Genomic DNA, 15,148 nt, shown 5'->3' on the forward strand with positions numbered 1-15,148 from the left:
TATGTAAGCATATATTTCTTAAAATTAATTTCAACCGATAAAAACATAACATACTATTTCGTGTTTTGAAATTAAACATTAATTTAAATTAATAAAAATTTAAACATAAAATTATAATTATTAAATAATAGTTACGAAACAAAAAATAATATTATGGTTTATAAATTCAAAAATTGTTATGTTTTTAAAATCAGTATTTTATCTTGCCAATGCTTTGTCCTGTGAAGCGTTAGCAAGATTTTATATGGAGCAATTTTGAGCAAGGAACATGCCACGTCATGCCTCAGCATTGTTGCGTGCGTGTTTATTAAAAATATATGTAAAAATTCGAATACAATATTAGGTTTATATTTGTAAAGGAGATGTTAGCTATAAGGGCACAGGGAGACCTAAAAATATAAGGATGGACTGCGTGAAAGATGATATGATGAGAATGGGAGTGATTGTGGAATAGAGAGGAATGTAAGAGAAATACATAAACGCCGATCTCAAATAATATTTGGGATAAGGGTAGTAAAATGATGATTTGTAAAGGAGATGCGAGGAAAAGTTTTCATAGGAAATCAAGTTAGACATCCTGAATAACCATAGCCTATTATTAAATTTTGTGTATAAAAGAAAAAAGAAATATGCTCCCATCAAGTTACGTAGTAACTTTTATTTTATTAAATCTAGGCTTCGGATTATAGAGAGGATGCCTATAACCTATATATAACAAAGATTTACAATCTCTAATTATAAATAGAAGTCCATAATACTAGAGCATTTAAAAATTGTTATTTTTCCTTTCAGCATTATTTGTTAAATTAGATAGATACATCTGTTATGGCATAACAAAAGTAATTAACTTTATGCCATAGTATAAGATTTAGGTATGTACTATAAAGGGGTTAAGGAAAAGTTGGTAAATACATAAAGATTATTATCCTAATATCATGCCATATTACGAACTTATAGTTTTGTAATATTTGTATTATAATTAGTATATGTTGGGATTCAGAATTTAATGATTATATATGATAGCTTTAAAAATTAAATAATAATTTAATTAGAATAAAGCCAATTATAAATATAATAATTTAAAGACTAAAGCGACATTGATCCAATAGCAATCTACAAAAAAAAAAAAAAAAAAAACAAATGTTTAAATGAACCAGCAAAAGAAAATAGAAAAACATACCTTACTAACTTGGATTAAACCTGTTTTTACTACGTAACTTTTAAGTTTAAACCGCCATAATAATTATTTATATTCCTAATTTTTTAATGGGATAATAATGGAATGATAATCCCGCCGACGCTATTGGTCAACGTTGGCAGGGTACCAAAGAGGAATGTTTAGTTAGGATAAAGTAAAAAAAAAAAAATCAAAATAACCCACAAACATCCTACTGCTGGGTATATCTTTCTCTGTATAAGCGCAAAAACCAATTATTTACAAATTATGTACAGGTGAAGTTTTAATAATTTTATCAGTACAATGATTTCGTTTCTACTCCATTTAAAAAAAATACAATTTTGGAATTATTATTCCATTTATGAATCGAAAATTTGAAATAAACCGACAGAATCGTAGGTGTAATTAAAAGAATATTTAGGACACTCGGATGTAGCACTAAGTATCTAGCCCCCTTTCACCTAGAGAAATGGCAAATAAATAGGTAAATAAATAGATACGTTTTCGGTAGCGTATGCATTAGAAAGAACTAGACGTTGATCGGACGTTACCGTATTATTCTATCCATACATGTAAAAGTGATAACTAATGTAAAAGCTCTGCTTAATTTGGATCATGGGTGATGTACAATATGTGCAACAGTATTTATTAATTTATTTATTAACACCCTAGAGAAATGACTTATGAATCTAGTCACCTCTCAGGGGTGACAAGTGTTTTAAATTTAAAGGAACCCAACTCACCCTAGCGTAGTATTTAGCGGGCAGTAGATTGCACGATTTCTCAACGACATGCAGTATGTCGTGGTCGACTTTGTCGTTGCTGAGTACTTTGTTCACCGCCATTACGACCACTTCGCAGACGGCGCAGTCCAGGATCTCTTCTGTTAGAAAAGTTTTCGTGTGAGACATGTTTATATTATAAATGATTTTTATGTATATAATGTAAATAAAGTAAATTAAATTAATTTAATCATATTTAATTATTGAACTTATTAATAAAGTTTAAGAGAGTATAAAATTCTTTGGATCACTCTCTTGTAGTTGCGTCATATTGTCTGAGACTAACGATTGTGTCCCACAAACAAAAGATTTCAATTGTGACAAAACCAGTTATTTTTATTTAAAATTAAAAGAATTGAGTCTCCTTTTTGAAAATTTATTGTTTTTAGCCTTTTTAAAAATATCGATGTATTTATTGGTGTGGGATATGGTATTACAGTACCACATCTTTGGCCTCAGGAGTATTACATTTTATTCTGTGATGTTTTTGGTGTAAATTATACTCAAGCGACTGTTATATAGCTATCTATTAAGTGTTTTGTGTTAGATTGCTTGCTATTCTAAGTTGCATAAATACACCATCCATAGATTGAATTAAAAAGAAAAAAAAAATACATTCTAAATATAATTAATAGGTAAATTTCATGTAATGGAAAAGACGACTAATTAAAAAAAAAAATCATGAACAAAAAAAGGTTCGTCCCCTTAACAAAAAAAAATATTTTACACACTGCATATAAAACCTTACGATTTTACAGAATAGAGATGCACTGCAAATAAAAAAAACAAATCATAGATAAAATAGGCCTATAAAATTTTTTAAATTTTAGATTAGCCATTATGTTACAATGTGATTGATACCCTTAACAGCGTTGATACCGGTGGGGCTGCACAGCTTCAGTTCCTGGCAGACGAGCGCGGGATCGAGCTTCTGTTCCAGCATGCTGATGACCAGATCTGAGTATTTCTCCACGAAGTTATCGCACTCGCTGCGTACTGACTTAGGCAGGCGCTTGCATATGCCGAGAACGATATTCTTGATTTCATCCTATAAAAATTGATATACAAAATAAAACAATTATTTATTTAAATAACAATTTTAAGAAACAACTGAATGCTTATTGACTGTAAATGTAAACTTTCTATTTAAATTAAACACAAAATATTTATTTAACGTAAAAACATTATAAACACATATTTCTGTTAAAAAAAAAAAAAACAGTATTAGTAGTACCTCCCATTTGTTTAAAATATCGTATACTTAAACTGCATTAATAGTTAATTTAATCTACCAGAGGGAGACTTTGTACAAAAGTCGATTGCTTGGGTACCATTCGTGTTTTAATCGTAAAGTAGTTGTGTTTACATGGCTGTGTTTCGGTTTGAAGGGTGGGATATGGCGTGAATTTACCGGGTACAGAGGAATAACACTTGAGCCCTCAGGAATGGCAACGCATGGGAGGTGTCATGGGCGAAACAATATACTCTGTTATGTCCATGGTACTGTTACATGTCTATAGGCGACGGTTACCACTTTCTATCAGGTGGGCCGTCAGCTTGTTTGCCATTCTAAGTTGTATAAAAAAAAAATATTTATTTATACTTTTGCACACATTATAATATGTCTACAGGGCGGACTTAATGCCTGATGGCATTCTCTACCAGTCAAATGTTATATCAAGGCTTACATTTAAAGGTGCAGTATATATATTATGAGTATAGTCTCTACTATCATTCCTCTACGTCATCACATTTTGCAACACGTCACCAAATCAATTCTGAGTAAAATACTTATTATATTTATTTCCTATACATATGGAAATTGTATGCTTCTAATGAGAAAAACTATTAAAGCTCATTAAAGAATAACAAATTTAAACTTATATAATTTAAATTAGTAGAGTTAGTTTTGATGTGTTTTTTTTTTTAAATAAACTATCAACGACAATTGGTCTCTTAATATGTAAAATTGCATACATACCTCATTGTGTTTATCCTTGATTTCATCGTCGATCTCCTTCAACACAAATTCACAAATGACACAAAGGCTTTTCTGGGATACAGGAGGCTGTTTCGGTTGACCATTTACCGTGTTATCTGGGATCTCGTTTGTTTCTGTACATATAAAATAAAAAATGTGCTATTAGTTTAAGTTTGTGACAATTACTAATCTTTAAACGTAAAGTTATTCGCATATACATACATATTCAAATACAGTAATGTTCATGTCTTGCATTATTCGATTTGTCAAGTTATTTTTTATCAGATAGAACAATAAAACTAGTAATGGAGTTTGGAGAAGTTGGTTCATTCTTTACCTTCTCTATTTACACACATTTTGGAACATGACAGATTTGATCACGTTATGGATTTATCTCGTTTAAAAATTCAATATAAGAAAAACAATATGCAGAGTACTAGATAGAATTAAAATCATATTTCACTGGATTGGTTTTGCAAACACAAAATACTATATTACTATATCATAACATACTAGATACTACAGAATCTAGTATGTGGTAGATGCAGGTTACTTTAGAGCATATCCTCTGGCAATTTATGGGGGACTTTTGTATTAAACATTGGACAATAATTCGTTACTTTATTATAAATGTGAAAGTGAGTTTGTTTATTACGTGTTAGCACCTTAAGAGTTAAATCAATAGTAATTAAATTGGGTATACATTGTATAGGGGACGGAGAAAGAGATGACATTTATTTCAATCAATGAATATATTCCGCTCATGCGGATAAAGTCGCGGGTAAAAATTAATGGTTGAATAATGTCAACTAACCGATATCGCTGTTCTCCAACATATGTTTTGGTAACAATGACTTCCTTCTGTGGTTATTCCTGTCGGCCATCTTGTGCGGCTTCTCGTGGTAATAGTCGATGCTCTGCTTGGTAATATGCAGAGGGTCATACGCGTCGGTGAATTTACAGGGTACACAGGAATAACACCTGAGTCCTCAAGAATGGACCAACATTTCGACCAATTGGGGGTATGTGTCCACGAAACGGTGCATTGAGTTATATCATGTCTATAGAAAGATGTGTAAGGTTTTCCATGACGATGTTGGCCGGAATTAATTGTTTGTCATTCAAGTTGTAAAAAAAAAGAATAATGTCAACTAACCGATATCGCTTTCTTAATTTTTTGGTCATTACTTTTTTTTATATATTATCTTGTGTGTATTCATGAAAATAGTCGATGCTCTACATACTTATTTTATAAGTCAGAGAGATTTATTATAACTTTTTGATGAATTAAAAATATCTAGATTCAAAAGAAAAAAAAAAAAACAATGACTAAAATATATATACATTTATTAAAAATGTAATATTTTGCATTGAGTTTGGATACAGCTTAGAATAATTGTGCAAGGTTTTCTAGTGCGTGAAAACTATAATGTCAAACATTCAAGTACATTTAAATACATAATCACTGTTAGCTCATTTACTTTTTTTTTTAGAGAATAAATTTGTTATTATACAATACCTCAGTGTGGTTGTTCTTCAACATAGTTTCAAGTTGTTCCACCGCGAACAAGCAGAGCGGGCAGTTGGACTTGTCAGAGTTGATGGACACACGGCGAACTTCTTGGGTTTGCGGACACAGACCCATGGCTGGGCACACCTATATATATAATATTATTTTTACTAGTTTCCACAACACAATATATTATAACAAGGTGATCAGTTGTTATCAGTACGATAAAAAAAGGTATATTTTTTTTAATAAACAACATGTTTCGAGATACTATGGTCTCTTTGTTCCACAAAATCATTGTTATTCATTTATTAATTTATAATGTAGTGGCATTTTTGAGTATAATAGGCGACTACAAGTGATTACATTAGTTTAAATATAAATTACATATATACGTATATACAAATAAATTTATAATTATGTTTGGACAACATGCATAGATGTATTAAGACGGAGGGTTGGGTGGACTGTGTCCACTCTAGAATAAGAAGCATAGCTTTCAGCTATAGACAGAAACATGTCTAAGGGATCATATGTGCCTTTATTATATAGCTACGTCCCCTGGAGTGGGCAGAGGGATTTTAAATAATGGTGTCTAGCAACCCTCATTGCTAGCAATATACCTAGTCAGGTCTACCTCCACGCGGTTCCCTCTGGAAACCATCGTGGTTAATTTTTAAATTAGTTACGTCACCTAACTTACCTGCTGTCATTCTCATCTATCATCCTTCATTGGTGGCCCGCCAATGTATACTGATAGTACAAGCAGGGCTGCCATTCCATTATCATCCATTAAAAAAAGGTCCCTCGGAAAATAGTCTTAAATACGCTAATTACAACATATGCAGTGTTGTCTGTACCTATATGGTATACTCACACTAGCAGGGTCAATTTCTTGGACGAGCAGAGCGATAACGGCCGGCCCGTACTGCGTCACGAATTGTTTGCACTCCCCTTCTACAGAGTTTGGTAAGCGGTCGCACGCTTTCTCCACGGCGTCTCTGATAGCGTCCTGCAAAAATGTTTGCCAATATAATTAATATGTTGTAACCAGAGGGAGACTGTACAAAAGTCGATTGCTTGGGCACCTCTGTCCCAATCGTGTTTCTACCGTGAAGCAGCTGTGTTTGCATGGCTGTGTTTCGGTTTGAAGGGTGGAATATGGCGTGAATTTATCTGGGTACAGAGGAATAACACCTGAGTCCTCAGGAATGGCAACGCATGGGGGGTATCATGGGTGAAACAGTATACTCTGTTATGTCCATGGTACTGTTCATGTCTATAGGTGACGGTTACCACTTTCCATCAGGTGGTTTGTCCTTGTTTGTCATTCTAGCATTTTCTCTGTTTACAAACACAACAAAAAAAAATACAGTTGCTAAAGTGAAACTTACATACATTCAGAAATTGGAATAGTAAATATAAAATACTATAAAACAATATGAACAAAGCTGGTTATATTTGTTCTCAATTTTTTTTATAAAACCACAGTTCTAAATCAACAAAGTTTAAAAAAAAAAAAACTATCAAAATAATTTAACAGCCTATTGATATTAAAAATAAAAATAAAATCTAATGTCCGGCACATTTCTGAAGATCTAATTTATAATCTGGTGTATGCTTTATCTCGATATGCCATTTAAATATTATCCATTTCGTTGGTTTTAGTATTAACGGACGCTGAGTTAGCACACCACCTCAGTTTTAGTATCGCTAAAGAAGATAATGCAAGAAGTACTCGCAGAATGAGCAGGCGGCTTTGCCTTGTGGTTGTTGTATGAACATGCGCTCAATGGGCAGCGGGGCGATGTCCGACTCGGCTCCCATGATACGAACGTTGGCTTGCTTTGGTACGGCCACCCTTCCGATCTAAACACGTTCATAGCAAAAGTATATTATTACATATGTTTTTACTGATTGTAGATATTTATTTAACACATAAACATAGTTTTCAGAATCCGATGTATATACAAGACGTGAGTGTCAAGCCGATAAAGCAAGTATGTAAGAATTAAAGCAATTTACGTCCTACTTCGTGGAGAGAATATAGTCAAGATAAATACATTAAAACCGAATGGAACACAGTTATGAGATTCCAGCTACTATTACATATAATACCATACATACTATTATTATATTAGTCGTTTTAATAAAATGTATTGGGATTGACTCGCTTTATTCATATGACGACCAAACATTTTTAAAAAGGTAACAGCACATAGCGTTTTCAACGACAGATTATGTAAAATCATCATCTCAGCCATTATCTGTCTACTGCTGATCATAGACCTACTCCTTACGCCATAAGGAACGGTCCTGAGCCACCTGCATTCACTGACTCCCTGTAATGCATTTAAGGTTGTCACTCCATCTTTTTAATACTTTAATTTTTTAATAGACGACAAATAAATAACAAATGAAAAACAAAATCTCTTCAACAAGACATACCGTCTCAGTGCTATAGCTATTCGCTTCATCAGTGCCAATTAATTTGTTGGCTTTGATTGCAATCTCTTGAGGCAACAATGGTGAGATTGGCTCATCGGCTCGCTTGCCACAGATGCCCATCATGGTGCAAATCTGGTCAGGTTGTAGGTCGGACACCAAAAACTTGTATATGACAGGGTAGTATTCCTCGGCTATGTGGAGACACTCATCCTTAAATTTGCCAGTTTGCTTGCAGAGGCCTGTTAATAGAGTAGTAAGTTAATTAAGTAACAAATAATAAGAGGCAATACAATACTTTCAAGAGTCGTTAGCAAATCGATGCTGTGAAACGTGACAGTAGAAAATATATTCTAAATAGCGATCCGCGAAAGATAAATTAATATTTTATATTAGCTTTAACAGACAAAATGTAATATTTTGGGTTGTTTTATTGTGATTTTTGTAGAAAAGTTGATTTTTTTTTTTTTTAAGATTATGTAGCCTATGTTATTGGAAATGTATGAAAAGATTGATGAATGTACAGGAAGAAGCGAAAGAGGGGTTTGTTTGAATCGTTAAGCATTTGGCGTTCCATTGTTTCTAAGTTGTATAAAAAATTTTTTTTTTATTCCCAAAAGGGTGACAGGCGTGACAGATGCATTTATGTATGTATGTATGTATGTTATTGAATAATAACGTAACTTACTCTTCTTCCTACCCTTATACCAATTATTATATGGGGTCGGCGTAAAGCTTACTATAGATGAAAGAATTTTTAAAATTTGTCGAGTAGTTTTATTTTACATAGAAAATATTTTCGGGGACAAAATATCAATTGTTCGAGCATGCAACTAACTGTTCCACATATTGAGAATGTCTTTAAAATACGTCGTGAATGAAATAACATATACATTGTGTTTTTAATATTTTAAATGTATCAATGTGTTACAAAATAAATTTTGAAGATCTGTCAAATGGGATTTTGGGATATGACAATGAATATTAGTAAGAGATACAGAGATAATCAAAATCGGTGTACCTTTGACGATAATATTATCAATGCCAGTATTATGAATTGTGCATTTCAATAATCGATCAGTTTTTGTTCTGCTTTGTCAAATTGGTTATGGATTTTCTACACTAGCCTAGATATTAATTCTACACTAGAAATTAATTATCAATTAAGATTAAAAACCGTTGCAATGTTAGCAATAATCTTTTAGCTAAAGTGCCTGTATTCTGTTTAAATCTAATCTATAGACGACGGTTAAACCACTGAGAATGTAAATAAATTATTATATTTATAATTTTCCACCAGGTGGGCCGATTAAATCGGCAATTTTATTTATTTGTTTGAATAAAAATTATTTATTATTAAGTTGTATTAAAATGAAAAAGAAGTATTTTTTTGCATGATGCCAGAACAAATATACAGACACATAGACAATACTTATAAAATATTGTTTTGGCATCTATTGGTCTTATTAAAATTCCTATATAATAATATTAATCTATCTTAAAAATCTATGTGCAAACGTCGTTCAATTATACTTTGGTAATATTAGTAAGCTACTAACCAGTTATGACTCTGTAGAACTCTGATTCCGTTGTATTAGCGACTAATACATCTCGGAGATGAGTGATTACTTGTTCGCAAAACTCGCAAGGGACATCACTGAAAAAAAAGTTAACGGATAGAGTTAGTGAGGTAATACCGCTATATCCCATCACTAATATCCCACTCCCATCCCCCTTTTATTTTAATTTTGTTCGCTTGTATAAGTAAACAAAATTAAATTACTGCCACAGTCCTTTCTCCCACAGATTGTCACAAGGATTTTATATTACACTAGATTTTTGCCCTCTCCTTAGTAGGCGTAGATTTCAGAATTAGGAAAATTTATAAAATGGACTACTTCTAGATACTTATATGGGCCAGTTTTTAAGTTGAATCTTTGGAAATACAACTGTGAGAACCTCATGCAATTATGTGCAGCAGCTTTTGCGTGATGCCGGAACAAACATACAAATTTTCGAAAAAATATCGTTTTGACTTCTATTAGTCTTATTAAGATCTCTCATACCATTTTTTTTTTCTCAAATATCTACCGTGTACAGACACTATAAAGTTACAATTTTTATAGTAATATTATACTTACTCAGAAGCCTTCACTTCGCCGACGACCAGTTCAGGGAAGTCGAACTCATCGTGGGTGTGGAATCTGTAAGTACATTGTCCGCTCATGTGGCACACGCTCTGGGGTGTGAGATCCGCTTTCACTGCTTTCAAGATGTCCTCGTAGTATTTGAATACTAGCATTGAGCACGAGTCTGATAGGGAGTCCATCTTACGACACACCTGTATAAATAAAATATAAAATATATATTATATATAAAGAATATATTATTAGTTTTATAATTGCTTGTGTATTTATATTGTTGATTTTATTACTTATTTCACTATTTCAATTTTATATTCCTTTTTATATTAATACCCGCCCACTATGTACTTTTTTATTATAACACATTGTGATTTGTTAATCTTTGTCGGGTGTCCACGATACAGGTTCGCCTAGTGTGGGGCCCATTGTATCTTGTATTTGTAACTTTGTGTTTTTTGTCAAATATTAATAAATAAAATAAAAAAAAAAAATTAATAAAATAGAATATAATGGAAATATTATACATTTTTAATCTTACAAGGTGTTAGTATAGACTATACAATAACATGACACGCCATTCTAAAAACCAAAGAAACAATATGTAAAAATGTGTGAGTAAAAATATTTATAAGGTTTCAATTATTATTATTAATTATTTACAAATAACGAGAACCAATAACAATATTACCTGCAGAAGACCGATAAGGAAATCTTCGTAAGTGGTGGCATCGAATCGTTTTCTTAACACGCTGGCAGTCGTCTGGCAGTTGTAGCAGCTCACCCGCTGAGCTTTTTGCGTGTTCTGTAACGATGGACAATCATTAGGAGCTAAAAATTTTCGCTTACCAAAATGACACAACGTTGTATTTATCTGTCAATATTAAAAAACAATTTAACATTTTTCAATGTTTCTGATTGATTTTATATCATCATTATCATCTCAGCCATTACCTGTTCACTGTTGTATTTAGGTCTTTCCTATAGACTGCCATAAGGAATGATCCTGAGTCACCTGCACCCACTGATTCCCTGCAATGAGTTCGAGGCCAACACTCTATCTAGTGGCGATCGTCCTAAACTGCGTTTGCTCGTACGGGGTCCCCACTTAACCTTCTTCGCCATCGATTAATTATTTAAAAAGAATAATGCAGTTTATTAATTATTCTCTATGCGTATAACCACTAAAAACTGTATCTACAACTTTTCAAATACATTTTTGCTATCAAAATAAATTCTGATTATTTAAAAAGCAGTTTGCTAGCGAACTAAAACGTTAATCATAGAATAGATAGATAGATAAACACATTATGTAAACCGTTTGAATACATTGCATATAAATCTAACAATACATTTTTTCCATTAAAATCCAAATTTTCAGTTCATCTTCATACGAATATAATTGCATTTGGAAAGTTTCTAATGTATGATTAGTAATTATTAATGTTGTATAAATACATTACACATATGTATTTATATATAGTGTAAACGTGGTATAATGATCTGTTTGCTTATCTATGAGACGTTGTAGATTTTTTCTTACTTCAACGTATGTTTATACACTATTATCATAATGTTGGACAATGACCTCTATCATTAAAATATTTTGATACCACGATTACTATATACATGTACTATACATACAAAGTCAATGTAATTGTAATGTACATATAGAGTACCTAAGATTGTTAAAATTAAAAAATATTCAGTAATAAATCACGGTATACTTTTGCTAAAACTTAAAAAGTAGCCACGTGCCTATATGCCACCTAAATTTAATATAAACAATATTTAGATTTACCTTTCATTAAAATTAAAACTATCTTTTAGAAACACATAATAGAGAGTCATAACACCTCAGGAATGGCAATTTTAAAATACGAGTGAAAAATTAAGACAAATTAAGTTTGTTGTAGATTTTTTTTTTTATGCAGCTTAGAATGGCAAACAAGCTGATTGTCCACCTGATGGAAAGTGGTAACCGTCGCCTGTAGACATGAGCAGTACCATGGACGTAACAGAGTATACTGTTTCGCCCATGATACCCTCCATGCGTTGCCATTCCTGAGGACTCAGGTGTCATTCCTCTGTACCCAGTAAATTCACGCCATATCCCACCCTTTAAACCAAAACACAGCCATGCAAACACAACTGCTTCACGGTTGAAACACGAATGGGATAGAGGTACTTAAGCAATCGATTTTTGTAAAAAGTTTCATGTCTATATAGACATATCACCTGCGTAATTTATGACAAACTTTAGATTGTACAATATATTGTTACTTCTAAAAATAATAATATTATTAAAGTGGAGGGGTCAACGTGACATTGGAGGGGTCAACGGGTATACGCGATCATATCGTATTATTACAGTTGCAAATAAAAAAAGCTTTTTGATAAGTAGAAATATAAATGATCATTACCCTGAGTGTATCAGACCACTGGTAAAATTATCCTATTATTAAAATGATCAATGTGTTTAATCAATTGTACTACTAATATATTATAAAATAGCAGTCCGTGGTCATGTGGTCCCGGCATAGAATAGGCCACCCCTTCCTATCCCGTGGGTGTCATAAGAACCGACTAAGGGAGGGCGAGGGATGGGCAGCAGCGTCCCTCTTAAAACATTTCTAAAGCTGGACTGCGGTTGCCAATCCGCCTGCCAAGCGTGGTAAATATTGGCAAAACCTCCCAAAGGGGAGGTTTATGTTCAGCAGTGGACAGTTAAAGGCTGATACGATGTTAGTAATGCGGAATACCAATCCCACTGCCAACAATATACCCTGCCAGTACGACCTCCACATAGTACCCCTGGAAAACATTGTGCTGAATTCCAGATGTATCCATAACGATGGGTTAATTGTCCTGCCTTTTCATTCTCACCTATCATCTCTGACTGGTGCCCCGCCAACGTATACCGTTAGCGCAGGCGGGGTTACCATATGATTATCACCCATTAAAAAAATCTAGTGGTCCAGCCCAGCTTCGTTTGAGATACATAGAAAGTTTAAAAATAAATTGCTTTTTTTATCTTGATTACATTATTGTAATTTTCATAGAAATCTCTAATACTTTTTAAATATATATTGCCTACATTGATACAAAGAGCTTCTTATAGGTGAAAGAATGTTTAAAATTTGTAAAATATTTCTTGTGTTTATTCATTACAAACAAAGACACAAAAAAATCTTTTCTCTTTATAATATTAGTATAGATAAGATTAAGACTATCGACAAAGCCAGACTCTACGTATCAAAGTATAATTAACTCAAGTAGGTATAATGTCTTTGTATAACAATTTATCATAATTATTAATATTATTTTTATACATAATAATTATAATTCATTTAATATGTATCAGTAAAAGAATTGATGAGGTATAACAATTTATCATAATTATTAATATTATTTTTATACATAATAATTATAAAAGTATCAGTAAAAAATTGATGAGGTAAAAGACCAATTTAAAAAATAATGCATATGGAGTACTATGGGCATAAATGTATTTAGTAACGCACATTGTACTGTAAGATCCGATCCAATAGTATGTAGACTGCTACAGTGCCGGTCTCGGTTCGCTTTAAGTATGATCAAAACATTTCGAGATTGATCGGAACGAGACTAGATTGTAGTGTGAATACATTGTTTCATACGTAATAATATTTTACAAGACCGAGAACGGACCGAAAGTGAACTGAGACTGGTACTTTTTTTTGTGCTATGTATTGGATTTGAGTTCCCAAGCACTTGCGTTTGCGCTTTGAGACTGGTACTATAGTGAGCATCTGGCCTATATGTTTATTAAGCGACTTCAAAAAGAAGGAGGTTCTCCATTAGATTGTATTTTTGTGTCTTATTACGTCATAATTCCGTTAGTTATTATGTTTTTATCTAAAATAATATACTTAAGAATGATCTCATATAAATTTTATCAAAATCGGTTCAGTATTTTAATTTTGAAATCAAAATAATGAGTTTTGCCATAATTTAAGACGGTTTTTTAATACCTTAAATTATACACGATGGTTACTACTTTCATCAGACAGACCGTCAGCTTGTTTACTATTACAAGTTGCAAAATGGGATAACTAAGCTATCTACTGTTAACACTGCAGTAATAAAATTTAATTTTTTTATTTGCAAAAGATACTTTCTTAATTATAGAGTGCTATCATACCTACTTGTACAACAATTAGTCCATTACCCTAAGGTTGTCTTGAAAGGATTGCTCTCAGCAATAAGACCGCCTTGCTGTACTTATACAATTGTATCGTTATGTGTGTAAATTGTCTTGTTTATTTCCTATACTGAATAATGCAAATAATGTATACAATATTTAAACAATATATACCATATCGAAGGCAACAAAAATTTCCAAACGCACGGAACCTAATAAGTTAATATTATTATCCTGTCTTCTCATTTAAGAGTTTTCTCTTATCGGTGCAACTAATTTATGAATTCTTTTCCAGCCAGCTCTATACCAAGTTATATCTGTGACCTCCTATACGACATATTTATTATTATTCAATAATGTAATAATAAAATACAATGTATTTATAATCGCGCCACTCTAAAATATACAACAAAATCACTACCCATTGGCTGACCGGATTTTGATAAAGTGCCGATATAAAATCAGTGTTAGTACCCACTAAGCGGAGATAACATTAACTACATACATATATATATATAAAAAAAATAGGTACTAACATTATAAATAAAAATCAATCGATCGTTAAGAAATTTGACAAAAACGTAGTATTTCTGATAAAGTATAGTACATTCCAATCATGCGGACAAAGTCGCGGGTAATACTAGTTATTACAATGCAAAATAGCAAAATAATAATCTGCGAAAATAGAATATTTACAGAGCTATGAGATAATGTAGGTCATTTACAGGTTATCATTCGTATAAAACATAAAATGTGTTTAGAGAGTTTAACAATAATTAAATACCATATAGTGTCATACTAAGCAGAGTTTGTACTCAAACTAGACAACTGAAACATATGCTTATTTCCCTTTAAATACAGATATATTATTATAAAAATGTTAAACAGATATACTCATGAATACAAATATATTGTATGGGGATCGAAAT

At 32.2% G+C, this 15,148-nt stretch overlaps 1 protein-coding gene across 1 annotated transcript in view; it reads right to left on the reverse strand.

Annotated features, from left to right (window-relative positions):
* LOC113512453 (uncharacterized) overlaps nucleotides 1-15,148 on the reverse strand; it is a 37,915-nt gene that overhangs the window by 7,894 nt on the left and 14,873 nt on the right. The window contains 12 exon segments of the mRNA XM_052900225.1: nucleotides 1,921-2,060; nucleotides 2,821-3,007; nucleotides 3,941-4,074; nucleotides 4,755-4,896; nucleotides 5,460-5,597; nucleotides 6,328-6,462; nucleotides 7,148-7,169; nucleotides 7,171-7,319; nucleotides 7,899-8,137; nucleotides 9,455-9,552; nucleotides 10,037-10,236; nucleotides 10,728-10,841. Of these exon segments, the coding sequence (XP_052756185.1) occupies nucleotides 1,921-2,060; nucleotides 2,821-3,007; nucleotides 3,941-4,074; nucleotides 4,755-4,896; nucleotides 5,460-5,597; nucleotides 6,328-6,462; nucleotides 7,148-7,169; nucleotides 7,171-7,319; nucleotides 7,899-8,137; nucleotides 9,455-9,552; nucleotides 10,037-10,236; nucleotides 10,728-10,841 (1,698 nt within the window).

The sequence above is a fragment of the Galleria mellonella genome, unplaced genomic scaffold, assembly GCF_026898425.1.
Source record: "Galleria mellonella isolate WM207_F2 unplaced genomic scaffold, CSIRO_AGI_GalMel_v1 utg64, whole genome shotgun sequence".
Classification (NCBI taxonomy): Eukaryota; Metazoa; Arthropoda; class Insecta; order Lepidoptera; family Pyralidae; genus Galleria; species Galleria mellonella.